Here is a 27,916-nt window from a genome sequence, read left to right as displayed (position 1 = left end):
GACCCGCGGCCTCCAGATTTTCCTTCCCTGCAGTTTGAGAAAAAAAAAAAACTTTGCCACAGTTTTTGTTGTCAGTTTACTTCGTGCCTGACAATTTGAAGGTCTCTGCTGCAATTTCCGCCTACCTGAGCGTCGTCGCTGTGTCAGATTGCAAGAGCCAAGCTGTCACTGGGAATTTTATGCACAGATTTTAATTTCTGTCTCCCGGCGTCAACCTTTTTACGGCTCTGTGTCATGGGTTACGAGATCCATTATTTTGCCTGCGAAAAAGGCGGCAGTGTGGCCAGTTTCGAAGTCCCAACGAAGGCCTAATTGGCAGCTTAAAATCAAAGGTAACTTAGGTACAATTGTAAGCTTAGAACGGAGGTAGGAGTTACGCGCTTACTCGTGCCAAGCCTTCTGTTTTTGTTTACTGTGTAGATAATAGTAATCGCGTTAATCATACGAAGCAGCATTCTGATATGTGATGGTGTTCGCCATGGCCTGCAATACAATTATATGTATGACATGCTTAAAGACTGGGGTGTCCTGAGGTAGTTAGACTTTATTATGACATTTGTGGTCCGCACTGAGCTGAATTCTGACACTTCAAGCCCTGCTCCATAACTCCTTTCCCAGGGATTCTGATGTCATATGGGCATCGGACCACGTTGTCAAGAAAATACAGTCAATAACCTGAAATAGGATTAAATTAAAAACAGCACATTGTCAAGCACTATGGGTGAGTCTGATCGATATCTGATCAGAGTGATAAAATTAACATAACCAGCGCCTTTTGTGTTACATCACTCCATCGCCTAGCGATCTCCTTCACCTACTGCATATCTGGAGGTCCCTAGCTGATGCAATCACGGCTGAATATTTCCTTGAACGGCCCCCGATAAGGCTGATTTTGTCCCGGGTCCAGGTTCTCGGACAAAACGCACAGTTCGCCTCCCGTCGTACGGGGACGCGCTCCACCGCGCTTCCGCGAAGACTGGGCGGTATATCTCCCCTTTATGAGGCGGCGTCGCCAAACTTTTAACAAACGACGTCGCCGATCCCCGAAGCCAGGGGAAAAAAAAGGAAAAAAAAATCTGCTCGGAAATTAAGCATCTGCATCATAAATCTTGGAAAGTTACAATAATTTGCAATTCACTCCCTCATTAAAGGAAATATTACCCTAATTTATTACATCCCTGTGCAGGGGGGTGCACATAGGCCGTGCAGATAAGAGTTTATCAGAAGGGGGATTGATTTTCATTAACTGATTGTAATAAAGATGAACTGCTGGGCTTGCTCTCCGACCAAGAGCCACACTTTATTGTAATTGGGCCAATTTATTTCATGAGCCAATGGTTCTACTTTTTCTTGGTCTTTTCTCTGTTCTTCTAAATGGTTTTTGTAAGTTTTGGACTTTATTTAAAGTTACGACCTACAGTTTCATGAATGTAATTTCTGTCTAAGGGTAATTGGTTAGCATAATTTACTGCAGCTGCTGTTAATTATGTCATTTTATAAATGTGTTTATTGAACATTAACTAGCAAGCGTATCAACTGCGTTGATGTCAGAAACGCCCCTAAGTGCTCTTTTTCCAAATGGATGTTCATAAACATTTTCCACCTGTGTGAGATTTTATCGCCTGAAATGTGTGTCCGTTTATGAAAGCGATACCCATCTAGAGATGCCTATAATCTGCACACCAAGCTCACGATGGCTGGATAGCATTGCCATGTCATGCTTTTGGGTCCCACCTCTGCTCTGTGCACGTTCTCCCGTAGTCACAGGATTCCTCCTGAAATCCAAGATATGGAAGTAGGCAACCTGGCGTCTCTAAACTGGCCAGTGTCCAGTGGTTGCACATCCCATCCAGTGTCTTCCCCAGCAGTAGGCTCTGGGCCCCTCATGACCCAGTACCAGATAAATGGTTTGAAGATGGATGGATGTTTTTATTTACCAGTCTCTGGAGCAAATGGGTTTAACAGTCTTGCACAAAGGCCCAACAGTGGAATTACTCTGCCAACCATGGGATTTGAACTAGCAACCTTCTGATCACCGGCAGAGAGTCATAACGTGCAGAGCCAACGGCCTCAAGGGCCAGTGGTACCTAGCAGGTCCCCCAGCGTATCACATTCATAGCTCTCCATACGGAGATTGTTTGCATCCCCTTTCCACTTTCCTCTGGGTTTTGCTCTTAAATCCTTCTTAATGCATGACTGTGTATCTGTGTCCTGCCCTGCGAAGGGCTGGTGTTCCGGGTCTTATGCTCTGCGTAAATATAAATAGCAATTAAAGTTTGCCATCCTGTGATGTAGACATCAAATCACCACCTCAGTCTAAATCGACATTTTTGCAGGCTTGTTGATAAAGTTAGAATATTTTAGAAGGAAAATGCTATTTAGATTCCGATACTCTTAAATGTCACACCAAGGCCTGTCGCTCTTTGCCTGCTTTCCCTATAGCGCTTTTGCAAGCTTCCCTTTCATATTCATTAAGAACAGCAAGCTGTTAATGCTTATATTGCATATATTGTATATTAAATAGAAGGCCATTATGTCTGAATGGGCAGGTTGTAAAGAATGCGTGACAATCATCAACAGTGGGCTACATTTAAGATTTTTTTCTCTAAAATGCAAAGTGAAATGCTACCAAACAAAGCAGAGGTGGCCAATCTATCCTCAAAGGGCTGATGTGTATGCAGGTCTTTGGGATAACCTTTAGGTCAGCTGTTCAAACCCAGGTGTGAGGACTCTTCAGCCAATCAGTCCTCTAATTAGTAATCTACACGACAGTCCTTCCTGGATGATTACCTACCCCTGAAATAAAGTGATTGGGTAGTTTAATGTGTGGCACTTGAGGGTCGTGGGTTTGAATCTTGCCCTGTGGTGTGTGTGTGCGTCTGTGCGCGCATGGGGTGGGGGGTGGGAGTTTCTGTGTTTAATTTCTGTGTCCTTATGAAAAACAGGAGCCAATGGGAAGACCCATGGTGGCACCACCCCACTGATGTTCTGATTGGCCCTCCAGGTTTTCCTGCATTTTCATTGGCTCATCTAATGGCACTGATCTATATTATGACCACTGTGCTGAATGCCTATTAATGAAAGAGTACAGAATGTATTGGAAAAATAAAACCAAATTAAGAAGCAAAAACTGTCATGTTTTCTTTTCAGTCAAAGAACTGACGAAATTAGCTGAACATATTTTATCGGATAAACAAATGAACAACAAGACAACAATTATTGTGTAATTTAAGAAAATACTGTATGTTTTTCTTCTTCATTTTATGAACGACAAAGAAAGACCCCCCCTCCCCCCCATTTTAGCTGTTGCCCTCCCCCATGCCCCTTCCCTGACAGCAATCTGAAGTTGCCCCTGTCATCTTTCCCTGTGTTTCCTAGAATAGGCCCCAGGATTCCCAACTCCGGATCCCTGACCGGAGACGGAAAGGCATGGAGGAGCGACCGACCGCCCCACCCTGCCTGTCAGCTTGTTATCAGCTCTGCACTTTTAGGATATCTTCATGCGAGACATGATTTGATGACCTAGACTCGAATTGTCTAATCAAACCCTCGGATGACTGCAGGGTCTGCGGGCGTCTCCGTATCCCAGCATTCAATTGATTGGCTAAATTCATTACTTGGATAGAAAGAATCACCCCCTCTGGCTCCTGCCTGAAAAATGAGCCGCTGACCTGAAAATGGCACAAACAGCAAATTATTCACAACTGAAAAGCTAGGTGATATTTTACCCAAAGTGTGACTGATGTCAAACGGCGGGGTTGGGTCTTGTATGGAGTGATCGTCCAACACCGTGTGGACTAGAGAGCACTGGATCCTACTGTAACATCGGCCCCAATTCTGCCGCCACTTGTCTCAGCATTAAACAGACGTGTTTGAGAAGTAAATATCCAGTTTGAATTTTTATTGTAAAAGTGAAAATAAGAGGAGAAAGAGAAAAGCCCCAATAAGCATTTCTTATTTTGATACATACTTTTTTTCAAGAGAAATTAAAATAAATCAGTACATAGGTAATAGATAAATTAATAAATAGAATAAATAAACCAAGTCAAATAAATTAATCAAATAAATAATTTAAAAATCAAATATCCCAGTATTTATATGAAATAGTCTAAGCAGCAAGTATTAGAGAATTTTAAACGGGAAAAAAAGTTTGGTTTCTCAGGCTAGTGAACTTATCTGTCCTTGTTGATTAAAAAAAAGTACCGACTTTTGTTTGTCTCTCATGTCAGTCATGAGAAACGCATCCATTCAGGTTGCTATTTTTTTTTTTTAACATGTCAACATCGCCCCCCCAGTGGGGATTTTTATAATTACGCCAAGGTGGTCCTTCCATTCCCTTCAGTCCACAGTTTCATTTAATATTTTGTTTGCCTTACGCTGAGAAACCATTAGCTTTACATGATTCGTAAAAATCAACCTCCCCTTGCCCATCTGACACCCCCCGCCCCCCACCTAATACCCAGAAAGTTCCTGTGCTAATATACAGAATTCATATTTATAGTAAGCTATTTTTGTTTAGCATTCAAACCATGATGAAATAATGACATTATTAATAATAGTATTACCATTTTAAGATCTTTAACCCCATTCCACCCACCCACATCCCTCCCGGTCTCTTTGTGCATGCTCAGTGAGGCCAAAATGGATAAAGAAGGTATTAAGAGATATGGGCGTGGCTTCAAACACATAAAAAGATAGCCAGCATAAAAAAACACAAAGTAAAAAAATTAGTAACGCAATTGAAAACCTTTACCGAGTCGAGCACAAAAGCTGTTTTTTAGTGCAATGAGACCCACTATCGTATGTCTGGGATCGGTCAGTGTTTGTAAACTTAAGTGCCTTGCGTTCCTGATGCCCAGCAATCTACCAGTAGTGTAAATAAGTCCCTTCAGCCTGTTATTGTTCTGTAATGCGGAAATGATCTCGGTGAAGACAGCTGCACTCTGAATCTGCATTAGCCAGACTCTTATATTAAGGCCAAATTTAATTTGATTTTAATAATTAAAGTGACCTCATTAAAGAAGAAGAAAAAAAAACCCTGTTGAAGAATTTTGTGGAAAAACTTGTTGTGTGAGTTATACAGCTTCACAAGCCCACAGGGTAAAACGTCTGTATGTCACTTCATACTCAGCCATCCCAAAAAATATGGAAAAGTGGAACGACGGTGGCGAAAAAAACATTAGGTAACCTTTGGCGGATGCACCCCAAGTCTGACAGCTTTCTGTGGGAGAAAAAAAAAAGCCCGTCTGTAACAGCTTATTGAGCTTGGCCGGCGTCCCAGAATGCACTGCAGTTATCTCATTTATGAGCCACGTGGTTTCCAAAGGTTTTGCACACGAACAAGAACTCAGTATCGCAATATCAATGGATGTCGACGGACGCTGACCTTGTTGTGGACTGCAACATTCTGAGCTTTTCGTTCAAAGACACTAATTAAATGCTTTTCTTGTGTGTATTCAGAAAAAGAGGGAAGGCCAGTCTCATGTCATAGAAACACGTCAAAATATCAAAGAGTAATATTTTGCACTTTTGAGCAGACTATGTTGCAGTGTTACATTTTGAAGTCTAGTAGGAGAATGTGCATCTGTGTTTGGCAGCATCTCAGACAAAGGCGTTCATAAACATGCTTTTTAACTGCCCCTCACGTTCCTCTTCGTATGGTGTGGTCGGGTCGGCTAGTATATCTTTCCGAAAGAACAGAAAAGGCCGTATGCCGTTTGTTGTTCTGCCTGTGGCGATACAGGCCCTCATCCGCGCCGAAGAACGCCGGTTCTGAGAGATTCCAGCTGCTGTCTTTCAGGCTGGTACAGGGACTGCTTTCTCTACGCCTGGGAGAAAATGTCACGGGCTTTGGCGATGACGCGATGGCCCTCTTCAGAGGGCGGGGGGCTTCGGCGGCCTGGTTCTGACTGAGGAGGGAGGGGGAGGGAGCACTTTGGAACACAGAGGGGACCGACGAGGTGAAAAAAGACCTGGACGGGGGCCTCAGTGTAAACTAAATGAAGACACACATGTGGGGGGTAATTAAAATATATATGTATATATATTTCTATCTAAAAACCAAAAGGCTGCAGACTGACGGAATCCAGGACAGCTTCTGATTGGTCAATGGTAAATCTCCAGGCTGCCTGGTCCATCAGCAGAGACGAGAGCAGTGGTGGATGTTCGCTTCGAAGCATGTGGGTAATACTGGGCATGTCAGGATCTCTGATATACGGTGCACGCATCCCGGTGTAGACTTAGCATCCGACCTGAATCACTGCACGTGCCCTTTATTGGTACCGCCGATGGTCCGCTGATGGCCCAATGATCACCCGCTGAATCCCGCAGATCGCCCACTGATGGCCCGCTGATCCTCGCTGATGGTCCGCTGATCCCCGCTGATCACCCGTTGATCCCCGCTGATCGCCCGCTGATGGCCCGCTGATCCCCGCTGATGGCCTGCTGATCCCCGCTGATCGCCCGCTGATCCCCGCTGATCACCCGCTGATCGCCCACTGATCGCCCGCTGATGGCCCACTGATCGCCCGCTGATCCCCGCTGATCGCCCGCTGAGAGCGCCCAAACCACTCGTAAGCTTGAATTTTGTTTGATCCTCCAATGCAGAAACCATTTGCCCCCCTCTGATCAAAATTAGAAAAAAGCCTCTCTGAGTCCTGCAGAGAAGTGGGAGCAGCAGGGGGAGAGCATAGTAGGAGGGGTCAGGCCACGCACTAAATCCCAGTTGGGGGGGGGGGGGGGGGGTTTGCCTCTCTGATGGGAATTCCAGCGTGTTCTCTGTCGGTTAATCCCTGGCCTCATTGTGCTGATTGCCTTAAACTGTGCCGTAGCCTGCGGGCCTTGTAACGTGATGGTCCCCATTGAAAATGACGATGTTAGATGCGCTGAATCCACTCCCATGAGAAGCTGGAAGGGGGGGGGGGGGGGGACTGCATGACCAGAAAAGTGGCTGACGGCGCTGCTCACACAATGGCTGCTACCGTGATTTGCGGCCCCCGTTCGCCTGCGCCTCTCGGTGCTGTTTACGCACGGAAGCGGGGGCCGGGTCGTGGCACTGTCCCGGGACGGTGGGCATCACCGGCGCCCCAAAGGGTTTCCATCTCTGGCGCGGGCCTCCTTCTCCGAAGGCAGAATGCTAATGCGGCGTATCCTTTTCCCCTTGTTCGGAAACATTACGGATCGGGAGCGATCGATTCAAAGGATCCGCTTCGACTCCACACGGCAGGGGTGTCGAACGCCTTCCCTGTTTGGAAACTCCCCATGCCGGAGAGGCTTCTAAGGAAATGAGTTCCCGTCACGGAAAACGGCGCCGCTGGCAATCTGCGGAAGGCCGTGGCAAGCTGCCTTGGGACACATCAGTGATGTTCGGGGAGCGGGATTACTCTGTTTACTATGTTTTTGGCACCGAGGTATGCGTGGGCAGGGAGCTGCAGGCGCACGCCCGCGCACTCGCTAATCGCATGATCCTCCGCAAAGCCGCACCAAGGATTAATGTGGCGGGATGTGCTGACACGCTCCAGAGTGCTGGGCAGGCGGGTGGGCGAGAGAGAGAGAAAGGGAGGGGGGGGGGGGGCTAGGTAGTCCATCGCTCTCCTCCGAGGTGGCGCGGGGCTAACAGAGAGAACTTTTAAGCATCACCATGCAGCCTAAAAAAAATCCCTGCCTGAAGGTGGCGCCACCGAGGCGAGCAAGATTTCATGCGGTAGCACCGACCTTTTTACGATGGAGGCCTCGGCGCATTCGAGAGGCGCAAGATGTACGCCCCCGCTGCCCAGAGTCCGCGCTTCCAAGACACTTCGCAAGAGGATAGGGTCCGTCTGAGGCCAGGATGTAACCAGCGCTCTTTATGCATCTGTCAGTTTTTTTTCCTTTTCTTTTTGCATTTCTATAAAAAAAAACAAAATCTGCAGAACTGTGAGATGGCAGTGGGGAACGCATGGCCCACAAATGGTGTCAGGATTTCAATCCACGAGCCAAGCGCCACTGCAGAATTCCAGATCTGAACATGCCTGCAAACCATCTACACCATATATTCTACTCCACTAAAACACCTTTAAAATATTCTCCTATTATAGTTTTTAAAATATTTTTTTCTTTTTTTCCCCCCTTTTGCTCATACATTCTGAAACCTTGCAGCTAAAAAGATAAAAGAAAAACAAACCAAAATCCTTTCCCTCCACCCAGAAGCTATTTTTTTTCCCCCTTTTTTTACTTGTAATAGTAGTAGTAGTTGCTTGTAGTATTAGTATAATTAATATTCATATTTTACATTACAGTTGAGAACAATAAAAATGTTTGGTCCTTTGGTCCCTAAGGGATGAGAGATTTTCAGTTGTACTGTCGCTATGGAAACCTCAGTGACCTCAGAAAGTCATAGTTCTGCGCTTGAGAAAAGAGGAAAATCGAAGGAGAGGACGTGTCAGTCCATCAGTGGGACGGAATCACTCCATTCCCCACCATTTTTCAGGATCTTCAAGTTTAACCCTCATTTGTCCAGTGTAGCAAAACCACAAGCGTCTCTTTTTATATATATAATATTTATATATTTATATATATGTGTTTGTGTGTATGTAATATAATATGTATATAGAAATCTATTTATTGTTGCTGCTTTTCTGTTTGTTTGTTGCTTAATTAACAATTCAAGTCTCAACGCAAAAAGCTGTGTTGCTCAAGGGTCACGCCTCTCTTGCCGTGACTCCGCCGCGACTCCGCCGTGTCTCCCTGGTCTTCGTCCTGCCGTTGAATCTGCTCCTCAGTGCGGCGGTGGGCTCCTCGATGCCCCCCCTCTGTCTCGCCGCGGTGTGTCGTCGTAAGTGAAAGCTGATATGTCTTCAGAAATCCCTCCTGTTTGTTTTTGTTTTTTTTTTTGTTTTTTTTAAAACTCGTTTTTGTTTGTTTATAAAGAAATAGCTCCTTCATGATTTTTTTTTTTTTTAACTTTTCTTCAGAACCTAAAAGAAAGAAATTGAACATTTAAAGCCCCGCAAGGCTCTGGAGGCATTTTGTGAAAATAAAAGCAATGATTAGACACTGAAGGGCACGGCGACATATTGGATTCTGTCATGATTTGATGAAAGGCATCCCCTATCAGAGCTGTCGTATTCATAACCCACGGTGTCAGAACAGCTTAGCTTTCGGCCAAATGAAGGGGCCGACTCTGACTCAGCATTTGTGAACGTTTGCCTGTCAGAGAAGTAAACACAGTTTCCCTTTAAATGTAACTTCTATCTACTTCTGTGGGGGAGTGATACTGTGGCGAGTAGTTAAAAAACGCTTAAACAGAGACTAAACAAAACCTGAAAAACTTAAATCATTTATCTTAATTAGTAAACTAATATTATACCAAATCAGTTAATTTCTTTTTTGTTTTTTTTTAATGGTGTGTATTTATGTAGCTGCAAAGTGTCCAATGTTCTTAATATTGGATGCACATTTTTGCATTTTTTTTAACTATAAAGAGCATTTCCTTACTTTAAGAATAGTTTCCCTAAAGGACATACGAGTCATTCTATGGACAAACTGTCGCTTACCTTTTTAACTTCCACCCTTTGTAAACTTATTTGCAAAAATGACTGCATTTATTATGACATGAATGGTTTTTCTTATGGGTATGACATCATGTGGTGGGTGACGTGTCACAATAATTCACCCCCCCCCCCCCAAACTTGCCCCCTGCTGTGCCACCAACCTACCTGTGCTGTGGCAGGGAATGCCTCATGCCAAGTCTGTCAGTAAGGGCGGCTGGCATCCTTCGGCCTTTTCAGCTGCACTTTCAGCCTCTTCATACCGATCTGGAAGCCGTTCATGGCTTGAATGGCCGCCTGCGCGCTCGCTGGGTTGTCGAAACTCACGAATCCTGCAGGGGGCGACGGGGAGAATGACCCCGGGGTCACAGACGAGGATACTCAGGTCAAAGCAAGAGAAACGCTCATACAGCTGACGATTCAGCGCCGGCTCAAAAGCAGGTCCTACGTCAGCAGGTCAGTTCCCCAGGTGCTCGGATCACCGGCAGGAGTTTACAGGGAGAAAAAGGGAGACACCCACCAGTAAAGATGTCTGTGCTCACTCCGGTTGCCAGTACTACCACTAATGCGTATGTAAATAAACACAATAAAAGCCACGCGTACCAGCTGTGCAGCTAAAGCCATGCGTAAATATTTATTGCGTATACTGCCACTGCTTAGGGGCTGCTGTTTTTAATGAAGTGACTAACTTCATTTTTTAAAACCCCTTTTCCAGGTTGAAAATTTGCCAAAGCCTTTGAAGATGATCAAACTGCAGGGCAGAAGAGCTCAGGAGATGTTCATTAATGCCGCTGACCTCTGCAGTGTAGCTGTCCAGAGAACCTGCCTTCCAGGACAGTATATATCAGCTGGAAAGTGTGATTAAACGATACTGAATCATTAATATAACGCAGTCTGGTCAAAGGACAGATGTTAACTTATGTGCTTTAATTCACGTCTTGTGTCCAGTATCACAGTTATCATCTTAATTTCATTCATTAGTGCAGCGTTTCCAAGTCCGGTCCCCAGACGCTCCACGTTTTTGCTCCCTCCAAGTCCCTGCCAGACAGTCCACACTTCCGCTCCCTCCCAGCTTCCACCTCTAGAGCAAAAACGTGGACCGTCTGTGGGTCCCCGAGGACGGGATTGGGGAACATCACATTGATCAGGTTCCTTTACACAATTTGACCACCAAGGACTATAATATCATCTGCATCTAACTGCAAATGTGCAAGAGCATTAATAGATTCTCAGATTTTATCCGGAATACTTTGGGATACTGAAGTAATGAGTTAATTTACAAGAAGGAGCCTTCAATCGATTTCTTTGCTGTTTCTCGCGGGGTTAAGTCAGGCCCTCGTCTGTCAAAGAGACTGTAGGTCTCCTTCATACCACAGAATGGTATGAATGGTATGTATGGTATGTAGGTCTCCTTCATACCACTCAGCAATCCCACACGAAGTGACGCCACCTATGAATCGATAGGCAGCATTTAACATACAACAAACACGTGTTTGTGATTGTGAGCGTAAAAGACGAGGGCCGTCCACCACGCTCCACCCCTGGGGGGCCTCAATGCGCAGTCAGGGGGCTGTGATAAATCCTCAGGAGGCAGTCACTGGAAATGCCATCCCCTCCACCCCCAAGGGTGACACGCGAGGACAAGTCGATGACCCGTGACAAACAACGGGGGGAGGGCTCCCTGGACCCGTCACTGTGGTGGGGCCCCCACGTCACCTCTGGGAAGGCCACCGCTGCAGGCGGTACAAGCCCCCCAGACACATTCGCCTCCCGTCGGCTCGGATTTATCCTTTACACTGGCTGCTAGATTAATTACACCAACGAGTGTCAATTCCGCAGGCACTGACACTGCGTTGTAAATGCATAGTGTATTAGTCAATATCGGAACAGGCTTTCCTCTGTGAATTTATACATTATTAAACCCCCCCCCCCCCCCCCCCCACCCTCCTGACACCCGGCCACGATAAATTTTGCAGAGGTGGGTCGCTCCCTGAAGTGAAAACAAATGCCAATCTATAATTGTTTTCTGCCTGCTCTGCCCCCTCCCGCCCACCCCCCCACCCCCATTACGTGGGCCCAGGTGGCATTACAGTGGGCTAGAGGAATGACAGCTCCTGTATACTGATGGGCATGGGGGCTCAGGGGTGGCAGTTTTTGGGCGGGATGTAGCTGCCTGTCACATGGTCACGTCTCGGAGTCCGCGGCATCGGGCGCGCCGGCTTTGACCGAATTCGGGAAATTCCCCGCGACGAGGCCTCTCGGAGCAAGGCCGAAGCCCAATAAGCTCCCGGCAAATCCGGCTCAGGAAACTGAGGGACACGCAAAAGCCTCGTTCTGTTTATGATCTTAGAAAATGTGCATTGTTTGCCTTTTGTGGACTAAAGCTAGTCTGGGAAAAAAGTAGATTTCACAACAATAAAAGAATAAAATCTGTTTGAAGATAAAGACGTACATCCATCCATCTTCGAGCTCCTGGCCCTGGTCAGTTATTTCTCTTGCATTCTGAGACCAAAATGTAGCATATAAGGGTTTGGCTAGATGCTTATTTACAGTCAGACCTACAGACTTAACGATCCGCAGGGTCACCAACAGCATTTCCCCACTTACACACGTAGCTATGCCTCACTGGACTCACCAAAGCATTTGCTCTGGTTGGTGGCCCTGTCCATGAACACCTTGGAGGAGATGACCGTTCCAAAGGGCAGGAACATCTGCATGAGCTCATTATCTCCAAACTCCTGTGGCAGGTGGTAGATGAACAGGTTACAGCCCTCGGGTCCTGGAACACACAGGAATCTCCATCAGATTGCAAATTCCCTGAACTTTTTTAAGGGTATTTTTAGAAAAAAAAAATCCCTACTGCTTCAGTCTTATTAAAGTCTGCGTGGTACAAGATCGCATTCCTTCGCTTGTAAATGCAGGACCGCATTATGGCGTGCAGGCGGTTTCCGCCGTGACTCACGGTCCCCGTTTCACTTGTGCAAACAGTGCCGATTAGCATGTAGACTTTGGTCGGCGAGTTGGGTCTTAAGCCATCCGTGCTGCACGACTCAGTGAGATATAAGCTCTTGGTCGCCGCACTCGCCAGTGTTCTTACGCTCCGGAGTGGAGTGTGTACAGATACGGGGTGGGGACCGGCACGGCTTACATACAACAGGCACGCTGGCTGTGCGGTCAAGCTTTTGAAAAAGGAGTTTAATACTGTTCTCTCACCCTCACCTTCCCTCTGCTGCTGTTGCTGGATGACCTGGGGCGGCTGTGGCAGTGTCTGTCCAATAGGGGTCAGTGTGGTCGCTGGGTAGATTGCTGCAGTCGGGTTGGGGGGGGGGGAGGGGGGAGGAGGAGGGGAGAGAGGAATTCAAAAATACATCACTGAACCGAAAATACTGACCAAAAAAACAAAAAAAAAAAAAGGCAAATATGGGTCTGTTCTGTTGGCCGGGTTTTGGATGAAGGCTACAGCCCTGAATGGGAAGAAGAGAAGCTTTCCTTGGACGCCGGGCTGTCGTTGGACATTTATGTCAATGGAGTGATGCGTGTCGCTCGGGGAGGGGAAGGGGGTTGGGCATAACATTATCCACATATCTGTAACCTTCAGTTCAAATTTAGGGCTACTCTTTTCATAGGCTAACGATCAGATCTCTGTCAAAGGGGGCGGGGCCACTACACCAAGGGGCGGGGCCACTACACCAGGGGGCGGGGCTTACCTGTGTATTGCTGTACGCCGGTGAAGGCTTGCTGGAGGGTGTCGGCGGCTGTGGGGCTTTGGGCGGAGTAGGCCGGCAGGCCGTTGGCGTACACGGCTTCCACCGCCGGGTGCCCGTTGGGCTGGTGCGGGATGCCGGCAAATCCATTAACGATGGGCGTGACGATGCTGGGCACGGCGGACGTGGCGATGTTGGCGGGAGGTGAGCTGAGGCCTGCAGAGGGGCGGGGGGAGGGAGAGAGAGCGTGTGGGGTCGGATGGGGCGGCTGGGGCGAGCAGCGTGCCGACAGGGGTGAGTCACTGGGACGGGCGGGGCGGGGCGGGGAGGGGGGGGGGGGCTCTGCGGCTTAATGATGGATAACCAGAGCTTGAGTCACCTGTGGGAGGCGAGTCGGTATGCGGCGCTCGTGCGAGAGCCTGCGGGTGATGATGGTGATGAAACAGGGATGATGAAACCACCGTGCAACAGCACAAGGGGAACGAGGCAGCGTGATAAATCCGGGCCGAAAGCGCCGTGACAACAGTGTGGAGGCACTGGGGCTCCGTCGCCATCGATACACCAATGACAAGCGGGTTGCTAGGCGATACAGCCATGTTCCGAGATGCCGCCTAGCTACGCCGTAAGGTCACGTCCGGCTCTGCGGACCCACAGGACGGCGAGGCCGGGATTCTCGCTCTCCGATATCACGGACGGGGAGACGAGCTCTGCGGAGGTGGGATACCGGCGGTAGCTGACGCAACGACGCAGGGGCTTGTGGGATTGTTTACGTTCTCGGAATAAAGCGCACAGCCTGATTTCACACGTCGTGTAGGAGTTGTTGGAAAAAAAAAAAAGTTCTGATACTTTGTTAAAAAATTCATACAGACACTACAGATGTTATTATGTTACATAAAAAAATTTAAATCCATCTTTTATCAGGCTAGCTGTAGCTATACATAGGGGAATTTAACACCTTACATCAAACCGGTCGGCCATTTTCAGGACTTAAACGTGTCGTGTAATGCTGGGTCGCCCGCCGATTGTGGCGCTCCAGGAAGCCATCGGGAACCTGATTAAAAATAAGTATGTTCACTAAACGTGTGCAGGATTCTGCTCGGAGACACGTGTGGCAGGACTGCGCTCTTTTAACACATGTTGCATCATGCTGGCTTCCGCGCGTGTGCTTCACCTCAGCTAACCGACATCCCGCTTGCTGACCACTGAACCAACCTCCAACTCTCTCTCTCTCTAAAGCGCGTTACACGGTCGGCTCCACCGCACTTGCAGCGAATCTGACGGCAGGCCTGGCCGGTCTCCATGGGGATGCAGCCGCTGCCCCCCCCCCCCCCCCGTCTCCACAGGAACGGACACCCAGGGCGGCCGGCTGCGCGATTGAGGACGGACCCCTCAATCATGCCACAATCTCATCTCATGGAGTTTAATACCGCATTTCGCTGCTTCAGGGTCAGCGGGGGGGGCAGGGGGGGGTCGCAGCAGACTGAGATAAAAATGTGGGAAGGGGAGATTAGAAAAGACCCGGGTCGCAGGAAAGGTACCGGTCGAGAAGCCGACGGACCTTGGCAACGGTGGGAGGGGAACCGGGGCAGGGGGGGGGGGGGCATTTACGCCACAACGCGAAACTGCCACCCAGCACAGAGGTGTTACATCACTGCCAGCAAGATTCAAATCTTCACAAATACATCTCATCATGGAAGCTCAATCTTTCCATGTCGGCAATCCTTTTATATTGCAAAGAATTCAGTGCGTGGCACTCTGGATGTTACACAGAGCTCACAGAAAGTCTTGGAACACTGGCTTAATTCAGTGAAAATATTACAAAAAAATTATTACAGATATCATCACTTTATAAATTTGATGAAAAAAAAGAAAAGAAATTTAATTAGTAACATTTTGAAATAACATTAAACACCAAACATGTGTGTTCAGTAACTCTTTGGGAGCCAATGACAACCACTGCAATTAATAACAAAATGGCAAGAACAGAACTGAATGAGTCAGTCAAAAAAATATGACACTTAAAACGAAAATGTGTAGATGATGTGCGCAGATACGTTAAACGCTGCTTGTCATCGGACCAATAAATTTGCAACATTTTTACAGAATTATGCAAGAGTCCCAGACTTTCTGTGAGTGCTATATATCAAACTGAACATTTTAACCCCGAATGTCACATTTCGAAAGCCTTGTTTTGCTTTACGCAACATAGTGGCTTGAGAACATCGGCCAAGCTCTACGTAGTAGCACCAAAGGACCTCGTTAAGGCGGAAATTCCTGCCAGTTCCGCGGGCCATTACGGCCGTGACATTGTCAGAGAATTGTGGCCAGCGGGTTTACGGCGGGGTCCCCGAGTCACGACTCTCGCTGAAGCGCCGCGCTAATCTCCAAGCCACCGCAGCGTCACGCAAAAAGTCACACCAACTGGAAGACCTTGAGAGATGGCGGCCGGAGCTGTAAGAGGCGTTCCCCCGGGGGGTCTGGACCATGTCAGGAGACAGCATTTCCATAAAGCATCATCATGCATCATGGCGAGGCTCCTCGCGCCAATCGGACAAACCATCTGGCCGTCTGCGACTGCCTCCTCGTGAGGAGGGGGAGGGGGATGCTATCCGTCTCGTGGGGGGGGCGGGGGGGGCGAGTCAGGTGACCGTCATTTTTCACGCAGATTCGTTTCACCTGTTCTTCACTGCCGATGTCCTCATACATTAGTGTGTCCCGCTTTCGCCTGACAGTGACCGGGGGCAGACCCTCCCTTTACGCCGCCCCCGGCCGCCCCCGCTTCAAGGCGCTCGCCCTCCTCTTGCCCCTCGAAACTTTGTTTGTTTATTCAGATGTGCCTGTCACCTGGTTTCCCCCTTGCTCTCGTCTGCCCTTGAAAGGGATTCTCCTGTCCCCACCCCCCCGCCCCCCGCTCCTGTTCACTGATCCGTCCAGGCTTTCACACAATCGTAAACCTTAAATGTGTTACATTGGTGCCATCTAAACTCTGCTCCTTTATTTCCAAAGGTATAACCTTGAAGTTTTATTCAGGTGCCCTGTTTCAAATCGTGACCGGCTGTGTGTGTGCGTGTGCGTATACATATTACATTGTGGGGACCAAATGATAAAAACCTGTTATTTTGTCCTTGTGGGGACATGATTTCTATCCCAACAAGGGGAAACTCAATTGTATAAAAATCTGTGACTGCAATCAAAAAACTAAAAATGCCAAAAGTCTTGAATTTTGTTTGCTTACTTATGGTTAAGGTTAGGGCTGGGCAGTGGTTAAGGTTGTTGTATTTAGGATTAGGGTTATGTCCACAGAATGAATGCATGGTCCCCACAAAGATACAAATGCGTGTGTGTGTGTGTGTAAATCCATGTACTACCAGGTTGTCTTCAGACATGCATGGACGTCAACATTAATCTTTAATCATTAATGACACTATGAACACATTTAACTATGTTTTTGTTTTATTTAAATATCTGCATGGAGATGACGCAGTGGTATCTATGCTCAGAGTCATGTTCTGTGCAGTGATTTGCATTGTTCTGATCGTCAGATTTGCAGTTCGCTCCGAGACACCTGCTCATTATTAAAGTGCGCGGCTTTGAGAAACAGATCCAGCTCAGCCCTTCGCATTTCTTTTAATTTGTTTAATTATTAGTCGCAGGATTTCAAAAGACTTTTACTCCCCCCCCCCCCCAGGTATCATAAACATATTTGGGAACCTTGGAAACGGCATCGTTAAATACTTCAACAAAGTAAAGATCTTAAATAATTCACTGCTAAGACGGAGAGATGTGCTGATTAAAAAAAAAAATCAAATGCCTACAAAATACAAATGGATAAAAAACAGGGGTTTCTCATTAGCCCAGGGCCTTGAAGATCCGCGGAGACCACACGCTATCTTCAGGATTAATAGCACAGCGGACTCAGTAATACGAGGTAATCAGCGGAGCGTATCTGTTGTCCAGGGCCGAACCTTCTCCTGCACGACCAGTCCAGTGAAAAGACAGTCTGTCAGTGCATGCAGCAAACCAGACCTGGACGTGGTGCCAAGTGAACTCAGCTGGTTCCGAGCCAACATCAGCAGATGTGCTGGGGTCTAACTAGAGTTTCTCTGTTTTTTTTTTTTTTTCCCTGCCGCGCTCTTTCAGACTATGATATTCTGTCAAACTACACCGGGCGAAAAGTGAGACACAGCAAATATGACGGAACGTGTTTGATGAAAACGACGAATGTCACGGACCGGAACGCGACTGAGGCGCAAACGCTTGCGCTGCAGATACGGTGCGAAGGAACCACAGGGACGGACGGGCTTCTCGGCGCCGCCCTTCTGGTGATATCCTGTCACTGCTAGGTTTCTCTGCATTTAACCAATGGAGACGTATCTCCAGCAAAACATCATGGGAGTCACTGAAGCCTGCAGGTAGGTGCTGAAGGGCCGTGAATGTTCCTTGTACAGGGTGGTTTGGGAAAACTCTTTTATATTCATGAGAGAAGCTACCTGATTGGCTGGTAAACTCAGTCTAAGGCATTCACTGGCCAATCAGGTAGCGCTTCTCTCACGGATATTAATGAGTTTCCCCGAATCACCCTGTAAAACGAGAATTCACCACTGGGCCCCAGTTAAACTTAGGGCGGGCCTTTCCCTGACTGCATTTCAGCCTCATCACCTTGCAGGTCTGTTATCCTCAGCAGGTACCCAACCAAATTCCCCCAATCGCTACAAATGTAATAAGGGGTACAAAAAAGCAGCATCTAAAATTCTGCTTCACACATTACACTGCAAGCTTTGCTGGAGAATATCGACAACGCTCCACTTCCCCGCTATTGTGTCACAAGCGAATGTGCTACAGTAAATGTCAGAGCCATTTCCCGATGTCCATAAAGTGGGACGGGTGGATTTCCTGACGTAAAACTGCGACGGCATCGCATGCAGACATCGAGGATTATTATACATGCAAGGTCAAAGGTCAGGGTAAATGACTGCCATACGCTCCGTTTGACGGTATTACTAAGGTGCCAAATTATTAAGGTGATGCAACGCAGGTTTTGATAGATCCAGCTTTTACTGTGCTGCATATGAAATAAAGGCATCATACTGAGCTGGTAGTGGATGCTGTGGCTGAATCACAGAGTTAAAGACACATTTAAAGTCATGCAGAGCTGAGGCAGTGTACTGCTGGACTGCTGTAAATTGTACAGCTGCGTTAAAAATAAATAAATAAAACTGTTAGCATCTAATTAGTAGGCAGTCATTGTATCCCTTATTCTGCCCTTGCTGAGCATCCATTATTCACCCCCCCACCGCCCGCACACCCCCAGCCGAAATGTCACGAAAGCACAGTGCTCACCGGAAGCCTGATGAAACTCACCCGACACCGGGGTCATGGGGGTGGGCGGGAGGCCGTTGATGTTGAGCGCCCCCATCTGGTGGATCTGTGCGGTGGGGAAGGCCACGCTGGGTGTCAGGTAGCCGCCATGCGTGGCAGCCATGATCGCGGCCTGCTGCTGCATCAGCTGCGACGGGAAGGGGGGGCGGGGGGTATATGGGGGTGGGGCGGAGAGTCAGACGAGAGGAGGCGGTCAGCCGGCCAATCACAGAGGTCGGGGTGGGGGGTGCCCCACAGTTAATTGGCAGACAGAAGGTGACAAGGTGTTCGGGAGAAACCGTGACCTAGTGACTTTTTACAACACGACTCCTCATATGGGGGCCGCCTGCTGGACTCATGCCCACATGTCCCAGGGCCGCCATTAAAGGTGCAATTTACCCGGTGACCACGGACCGGTCCGTCTCCATCTCGCCTCATGAGTCTGATCCAGACATCGATGTGCTTTTTTAAAATGCCGATCAAAACCGATGATCAAACATCAAGCTATGTGTGTGTGTGGAGCGGGGGGGGGGGGGGGGAGGTGCAACATTCTCCCGTATTCTCTGGGATTTGCGCGCGGCCGTGGATTTACGGAGCGGCTTGCCTGAGCCACGCTCACCCCGCCTCCGTCCTCGCGGCCATATTTGCATGGAGTCCCTGGGCAGGAAAAGCCAATTATTTTCCCTCAGTGCCGCTGTCAGGTAGCCTGAACGGCGACGAGGCGCCACAAAGCAGCCGCTGCCAGCACGCCATCCATTAGCCACGCGCCTCGCTGCCGCTATCTATTAACTCCTCCTGTCATTTGCATAATTTTATCAACGTGACAAATGGGGATCATCCATTTTGCTCCCAATAAAGATAAATTGGGGCTTTTAGAAAAATAGGGGGAGGGGGCGACACGAGGGGGGGGGGGGGGGGGGTTAACAATGAGCTCCGGCGAGGAAACAAACAACGCGGACGGAGTGGGCTGCGGCGTTACCGTGACGACGGGCCTGCGTTAGGGGTACCCTTTAAATCAGAGCGATCATCGTGCGAGCGAGCCCGGGTTCGAGTCTGACACATGAAAAGCCATCCGGACTAGATCTCCGTACAGATTCCCGGCTGTCATGCAGGCCCTCCCAGGATGGCAGTATGGAAAATTTGAGAAATGTAAGCGTGTGATTTTGCGGCATAGTCTGGGCTGATATCAACTTCGGGAAGAAGGAAAAAAGGATAGGTTCAGTTACTGCTCCCTCTGATCTCCATATTGATTTCATTCAGCCTCTCATAAATTTGTTGTGGGTCATGTCCGTCCCCTGCCTTTCGTGTTTGTGAACCGATAATACTTTAATTTATCTGTCCGTGAGCAGATTGCTAAGGTCCATGTCAGGCTGGGCGGTAAACTGTCAGCTGAGACTTCATCATAACCTTTTCTCTTTTTTGATAAAAAAAAAAAGGCTGGAGAGGAGAGAAATGAGCAGGGAGCGGGTGGCTGTGCGACAGCATCCATTTAGTGTTTGGCATCTGCTTTTTTATTGCAACCTGATGGCATTATTCTCCCCAGGTGCCAGCAGGCAATCACCTCTTTATCACATGGCAATTATCTCTGTAGCACTGCTCTGTGACTCTGTGACTCACGGGGCTCAGCTATCGCGCGTGACCCTTCCAGGCAGGAGCCGGACTGGCACGGACGGACAGGAAGATGGGGGAGGGGTGGGGGGAGGGGGGTGCGGTGAATGAGAGAAGGACAGGGAGACTGAAATAGATGCAGACAGGGAGGGATAGGGGGACAGAGAGAGTGAGAGAGAAAGAGACAGAGACAGTGAAGGATAGAGACAGTGAGGGTGGGAAAGTGAGGGACAGAGACAGCAAGGGTAGTAAGGGACACAGATGGTGAAGAAGAAAGAGTGAGAGAGGTACAGAGACCGTGAAGGAGAGAGAGTGACAGAGGGACAGAGACCATTAGGGTTTGAGATGGACAGAGACAGAAGGGAAAGAGATTGTGATGGTGAGAGAGGGACAAAGACAGTGAAGGAGAGGGGCAGAGACCGTGAGGGTGAGAAAGTGTGGGACAGAGACAGTGAGGGAGTGAAAGGGACAAAGACAGTGAAGGAGAGGGACAGAGACAGTAAGACAGAAAGGGGGACAGATATATTGAAGGTGAGAGAGGGACAGAGACCGTGAGGGTGAGAAAGTGTGGGACAGAGACAGTGAGGGAGTGAAAGGGACAAAGACAGTGAAGGAGAGGGACAGAGACAGTAAGACAGAAAGGGGGACAGATATATTGAAGGTGAGAGAGGGACAGAGACCGTGAGGGTGAGAAAGTGAGGGACAGAGACAGTGAGGGAGTGAAAGGGACAAAGACAGTGAAGGAGAGGGACAGAGACAGCATGAGAGAAAGGGGGACATATACATTGAAGGTGAGAGAGGGACAGAGACAGTAAAGAAGAGAGAGGGACAGAGACATTAAGAGAGAGAGGGACAGAGACAATGAGGGTTAGAGAGACAGTGAGGGTGAGAGGGGGACAGAGACAGTGAGAGACAGATATAGTGAGAGTGAGAGAGGGACAGAAACCAGTGAGGGTGAGAGAGGGACAAAGAATTACGGAAGTGATGAAGCTGCTGACTGATGCTGCATCCTGGTGGGCAGAAAAGGCAGGAATTTTCTGAGTATAAGAGCTTAGTATTTTCATGCATTTTTTATTTGCAAATAATTTTTTCCTGATTTTTGCTAGATTATCATTTGGTGTGAGGGAGGAAGTTCCTTCCACTGTAAACAAAATAATAATTTAATAAGCCGTGTGTTCCGTCCATATTTGGACTATGACGAGAAGAGTACAGCTGTAGATTGGTTTAATATTCTCAGTGCACGTCCGTAATTCTAAACACTTTTTCATTTTTATAATCGGTAAAAAAAATATATCAGCTGAACTAAAATATTATTATTTATAGAGAATTTAAATATATTTTTCAAAAGAAAAACTGTGATTTAGTTAGTGTGGGTATTGTAATTTATTAGTTATTGTGTGTTTGGCTATTGCAGATTATTTAATTTTAATGTATTTTTCTCGGGTTTGTCTTGAGGGTATGTTACAGCACGATGAATCTGTTCCATGTTTACCCAACAGAGGGCAGTGTTAGTTAGGGAGCGGTAGCGTCGCGCCTATCCTAATGCGTTCAAATCACACATAGAATCTGTAATTCATTAACGCCAAATTAAAATCGCATATACCGTTTTAATTTTAACTATTTATGTCATGAAATGACATATTTCTTGTGTTAAAGTTATTTTCTGTTATTGCGTCAGTAGGGACTGTGCAATTTCCAATGTCAAACTGCTTTTTTGTTGTAACTCTAGCTTCACGCAATTGCCTTTTAACATGAACTGCGCGATAAAACTGTTTCTTTATTCACCGAAATTAACGATGCCACAAAGGCAACAAAACACGTAACTTGCTGAAAGTCGCTTGCCGTAATTAACGATGACCCCCCCCTCCGGGAGGTCCTGACCGCTGACTGCTGATGAGCTGGAACAAGCGGTAAGATGAAATATATATTTTTTTTTCACAATTAAATTAAAGACATTTGAAAATGACATACACATAGTTTCCCCCTAATTATACGTGACTTGGTGTTCAATACATTCAGCGATTTTTAATCTTTGCATGCTGGTGTTTGCCATGCGGGCTTGTTTAAAGACGACTTCTATAGTCGGAGTTAAAAACCACCCTGAAAAATAATTATTCTACATATATTTAGTGATTTTGTCTCGTATGTCTTGGGGACTGAGCCCCCCTAAGAGTAAAATCCTACAATCACCCCCGATACAGTGTATATATGACTTATATTCTAATTATGTGTCATGGTATCCTATAAATCGCGATAGCACACTGGACAAGCATAAGGACTGGAAGGTTGCTGGCTCCGGACCCGAAATGGAGCCCTTCTGTCATAAATGACCCATTCGAGCACCCAGCTGTACGGAGTGGCGAACGTTTTAAACTTTCGTTTCCAGGCGGCTGCGAAGGGATCCCAGTTCAGTTTGACTGGGATGCCAGGATGCCGTCCGGGACGGTGATCAAAATGCAGTGATGCGATAGAAGGGGGTCTAGCGTGGAGCTCATGGTAGGGGTCAGCTGAAATCCGCCTCCTAATGAGATGTCACCAGAGCAGATTTGCTGCTAAGGGATGCTTTCTTAAGGCAGAACCTCATTAGGTAATGCAATATTAGGTAATACATTACACTAATCGAATCATGTATAAGTAACAGTTAGAGGTTATGTACCGCAGTAGCGAAGGGCTGGTTCTCATACCGTCACTACCCGTGGGGGTGCGTCTTATGCATCCTCACCGGACACCAAACATTAGCCTGTTTTGCCTTCTTACAGAGCTCCAGAACGGCCCTTCTTCTCGATCGCCGAGGGGAGAGAGCGAGCCTCGGGTGTCTGGAGGCGAGCCCCGTATAAGATTGCGCCGATAAGTGTGACGCTAAGATCAGATAAAGCCCCAAAAAGCCCTTCAACACGGGTATTTCTGTGCGCGGTAAGCCCTCCGCCGTATCGACCGGACGGCTACAGAGCGTTCGATAAAAATAATAACAGAAGGTTGACGGCCGGGAGGAGGCTGGTGCACGAGGTGAGGGGTAAACCCCAAAGGTGGAAGCCTTTTTAAAATGGGAAGGAATCTGCCTTTTGGTATTAATGTGTAAATCGCACGCACTCGAGTTTGCGGTGTCTGCGGTGACAGGTGCCCCGGTCTGACGGATTATTCCCGTGACGCTGCTCTCAGCCGAGCTAAACCCCGGATCCACACTGGGATCCATGCTGCCTAGGGACCCCGTGACATACTGCAGTGCCCTGACACGGGGGGGGGGGGAGCTGGACGTGAGGGGGCTACCTGCGGGCAACTGTTGGCTGCTGGGAACGGGGGATCACCTCAAAGTCGATGCAATTGTATCAGATTTAATGCCCATAAGGATGGAGCGGGATAGCAGCGCACCCCCGATGGCCCTGAGTGTCACTCACCGCGTGGGCGTAGCTGCTGTAAGTGCTGAACGGTAGCGCTATGGCCGGGTTGAAGATGCCGAACTGGCCCACCATCTGCTGCATGCGGCGGATGGTGCGCTCCTTGTCCGTGTCGGCGAATTTCACCACCAGGCTGGAAGACGCACCCTGGGAAGGAGGACAGGATGTGAGCCGGGCTGGTGAGGGGGAGCACGGAGCTCTTAGTATGTCCATAGCATGCTGCCGGTCAAAATAAGACCATTTGAGCTGAAGGGTTTCAGTCTGAATACATCTGTACACACCTGGAAAAGTGTTCACGTACTGGGCCGTGCCCAGACTGTCAGAATTCCATAATTGCAGAAGAAACATTAGCAATCAGCAGTCAGCAACCCCCCCACCATGTCAACGCAAATTAAACCAAACAGCTTTAGACCTTCTCCTAGACTTTGGGTAGCAAACAGTGTGTTACCATTTTAGGTAAACAGGCCTTTCATTTAGCAGATGCTCGTTTTTCATTTACTGCTGCTGAAATGGTTAGTGTGAAAATCTTTTAAGTGCTTGCAGGTTTTATCGGACGGAGGAGGTCCTGTCCGTGAAAACGAGACCCCCGTGACCTAGCAGTCTCTATCGCATAAACCTCCCTGAAGGAGATTTCCATCCATGTCAGCAGGAATCTTTAAGCCCCGCCCTCATGCAGCCACATCCCACAGCAGTGTCTTCAGTCATTTAGAAAAAACATTCCTTGGGGTGTCTGTGTCATGTCTGCTGCAAATAAGTAACAAAAAACATAATTATGGGCAACATATATTGCAGTTACCCCCATGTGTTGACTGAAGTCATCTTGAATGACTTTCTACGTTTTAATTTCAGACAGTTGTTATGGCCATCAGTAGCCACATGAATTTAATGTTCAGTTGTTGTATGGCTTTGGTCAACCAGTTGGGGGGTCGTTCTTCCATATGAACCAGCTGAAGATCAGCTTCCAGTGTAATGGTGATGGAACCACCACTTGACCAGATGTTCACACCGAGATCTTTATGCATTGCTAAGAGTCCAGTGGCGCAATGGTTTGGTCAGAAACTGTAATATAACCGTTCCACAAGACAGACGTTTTTCCATCACTAATAGATGAGCAGCAAGATCGATGCCGACTTTCCATCCAAAGCTTGACTCTGCCAGTTCCTTTTAAGTAGGAGATTATAAAAATAAATAATATGCGTCAAAATTTCATTATTTTTTGGAATTGGAAAATTTGGCTGTTTTTGTCATCAAGCATTATAATTGTATACGAATTCAGCGGTCACAGGGTATTGCTCCTAATTTCTATTGATGGTTGTGCATTCTGCACTTGGGTACGAGTCGGGTTCCCAACTTGCATGAGCCTGTCACAAAGAGAGGACGAGAGAGTCAAAGCACTTACAGCACAGGGCGCTTTTCAGCTTTCGGCAGCTAGGATTTAGACATCCGCTACCAGTGAGCATGTCACGCCCTTGATCAAGGTGCTTGTCAGTGAGGAGAGGAATCCTCTCCAAATCCGTACAGGCCTCTGTAACTGTTCCCATCTCACCCTCTCATCTCTTCTTCCATGGTGCGGTAATAAGAGCAATAGGTGTGTCTGCCATTCATTAAGAATCTTTAAATGATTTAGCGCAACGGCTTGACCTTTCCGATGGTCCTCGGCACTTTCCCTGCCCCCCCCCCCCCCCCCACAAAACCACCCAATCGATCCGGATGAAAGGCCGAAATATTACTCTGATCTGACAGTGGGGAAAGGTTGTGCGTCAGGCGAGATAAGAGCCTCCCTGAAATTGATGTGAAATTGTCAATAACAGCAGCAAGTGGCATGGGAAGAGCCCAGACAGTGTGCGGCGTTGGCACTGAACCGGCTGGGATTGTGGGTAGTCACAGCGGGTGTGGACTCAGCATCTGGCTGAGGTGAGGATTCTCCCTGGTTTCTCTGGCTTTGTCTCTGTTTTTATTTATTTATTTCTTCATTTAAAATGCGTCCCGGCGGGAGCCGTGAGCACGTCAATCACAGTCTGCTTCCCGGGGCACCGCGGTCTGGCTTGGGGCGTTGGCACAGCATTGGTGGGCAGCATTTGCGGGTTTCTGAAGAGGCACTGGAGTGGAAGAATAATGCAGACCCCCCTCCCTTCTCTGCTCTTTTAACACCCCCCCCCCCCCCGGGTCCTACCGCCCGCTTTTTGACTGGACGTCGGCAAGCGGTATCACGAGTCCTTCAGGCCGGCAGAGATGCTCCACCTCATTAAATGCACGGTACGGCTAAATAGTGCAGTAAGCATGTAGGTAGGAATGCCGGGGGGTTCTGGGGGGGGGGGGGGGGAGCTGCAGTATCATCTTCTCCAATCATCTGTAGGTCTCCAGACGACTCATGGTCTGCATGTGCAAGTTGGGCTCAGAACCTGGCGGGAAGGTCATTCCTCTCCCGCCTTTTCAGGTTGTGACTATTAAAGTAATTCGGGGAGGGTGTCGTTGTAGCACAAGGCCAGCGCGTGTCTATGGTTCACACCACGGGGGTGTCCATCATGTACAGAAGAGCTTCATCACACCTTGTCCTCTCGTATAGTTGCAGGGACCCTCAGCAGCATCAGAATGCATAATCTGGCCAGATTAAGCCGTCTGCTGGGCCTCGAGCCCCTGCAACCTACTTCCTGTCGCGCAATCTGGAGTCTGCTTGCCGATGTAAACGGCGTAACTGCAGATGGTGCGTGAACGTGATGCCAAAAGCAGCCCGTCTGCATGAGCGTCTGGGAGCCGGAGCGCTTTGGAATGAGCGTCGAGGCTTTATTAGTCATCACAGGTTTGATCTGAGCTGACTTTGAGAAACCCGCCCTGATTTAGTAGAGTGGCTCACTTGTATATGCCGCCACATTCCTATACTGGATTTCCACCCCAAATATCATCTGGTCGGCCATATGGCTCAAAGTATATTCAGGTATCAGTGGTTTGACTCTGCCTGGTGCTGCTTACTCATTTTCTCCTTGTTGATTCGTTTTAGCCAGTGAGGGAGGATAAACCATTAAGCAAAACGCGGTAATAAAGCGTTAAGCTACAGAGTGTGACGTGAAATCCCCCAGGCTAGAAGCTCCAGCGCCGGCTCGGAAAAGCGAGGGACCTCATGGGAATCTGATGTGTGGCTGTCCCCCAACGGGGGGTGGGGGTTGGACTCCCGATCAAAACAAACACACACCGCCATGGCTCGGTCCGGAGCATCCGCAAACCGGAGACCCGCGTGTGAAAGCCTGACGTCAGCTGAGAAGCTAATCTGTGCACTTGATGCTGCTTTAACCTGTCTGAGCACATTACCTCAGCTTAAGGCAATAAGCTTGACACATCTAGTGCTGCATGTCGTTTTCTGGGTAACAGGTAAACATGGAGCATCACTCTGTAGTCCCCAGCTCTTTTTTATGTTGCCAGGACAGTGTGGTTGGTGGTTATACCAACAGCTATGTTGCCGTTTCAAAGCCTTAATTATTTCACTTTGCATTATGTTGTCCGTACTGGGGTCCCACCCAGAGCGCTCATCAGGTGCCCTATGCCTTTTGGGATCCGCCTCAGGTTCAGCTTAAGCTTCTCTTGGATAAGTGGCTGGAGGATGGATGGATAAGGGATATTTGTTAGGGCTTTGCAAAATAATGACTTGTGTTACCTTCAGGCTGAATTGCCAAATAACTGAAATATCTCAATAAGCTGCGATGCCTGCACTTAGCTATGGGAAATGATAGATTATTTATTGGAGGAAGCTTGTTTTAATGTAAATTGTGCGGGACCTGAAGAAGTTTTTTGAAGAATGTGAACGACGTGCGTAATAGAGTTAATGAGCATAAGGCGGAATAAAATTCGAATCACGACCTGGTGGCATTAAAGACTAAGCTCATACCTCGCGAGAGTGTATTTAATTTCTCATGAACGTTACTGGATTAGATGAGAATGTATCGGGGGAATGAAAGGGTGATGCGTAACCACGGTTACAGTCGCAGAAGACTCCCCCTCCTGCGTGACAAAGTCGGGGCCGGGAGCTGAGGTGCCCTGGTGTTCTGTCCTCATGTCACGCTGTCCCAGGACACCTTAACCCTACAAGGTGCTCCTGAATCCGGCGATTAGCTCTGTAGCTCAGCCCTTACATTTTTAATTGTGCTCCAACCGTGGGTAGCGTGACACCCTTAAAGGGGGGCAGGGAATCGGGGTCATGCATCTGACCCACTGCAGCCTTCCCTTGGGGCACCCCCCCCCCCCCGCTCGCCAGCACATTTGGCCTTAACCTTCTGAGGTGGAAAATAACATCAGCAAGTGAGGCAGTGACCTGTGCTCTGGCTTCTCTGAA

The 27,916-nt window shown here is 48.1% G+C and overlaps 1 protein-coding gene across 11 annotated transcripts in view; it reads right to left on the bottom strand.

Moving 5' to 3' along the window:
* Positions 1–7,566: 7,566 nt before the first annotated feature.
* Positions 7,567–27,916, bottom strand: part of celf5a (cugbp, Elav-like family member 5a) — a 142,061-nt gene continuing 121,711 nt past the window's right edge. For 3 of the 11 annotated variants that reach the window (XM_072699722.1, XM_072699723.1, XM_072699724.1), the window contains exons 6-12: positions 23,593–23,739; positions 18,572–18,737; positions 13,235–13,447; positions 12,741–12,833; positions 12,163–12,306; positions 9,696–9,859; positions 7,567–8,954 (exon numbers count right to left, since the gene is read on the bottom strand). In XM_072699722.1, coding sequence (XP_072555823.1) covers positions 9,732–9,859; positions 12,163–12,306; positions 12,741–12,833; positions 13,235–13,447; positions 18,572–18,737; positions 23,593–23,739 — 891 coding nt within the window. In that variant the 3' untranslated portion in view covers positions 7,567–8,954; positions 9,696–9,731. The remainder of the gene's footprint in view (positions 8,955–9,695; positions 9,860–12,162; positions 12,307–12,740; positions 12,834–13,234; positions 13,448–18,571; positions 18,738–23,592; positions 23,740–27,916) is intronic. The other 8 variants (XM_072699728.1, XM_072699729.1, XM_072699730.1 and 5 more) reach the window with 3 other exon arrangements.

The sequence above is a fragment of the Paramormyrops kingsleyae genome, chromosome 15 (assembly GCF_048594095.1).
Source record: "Paramormyrops kingsleyae isolate MSU_618 chromosome 15, PKINGS_0.4, whole genome shotgun sequence".
Classification (NCBI taxonomy): domain Eukaryota; kingdom Metazoa; phylum Chordata; class Actinopteri; order Osteoglossiformes; family Mormyridae; genus Paramormyrops; species Paramormyrops kingsleyae.
Note: the sequence above shows the minus strand (reverse complement) of the source record. Positions and strands in the feature narration are given on the sequence as shown.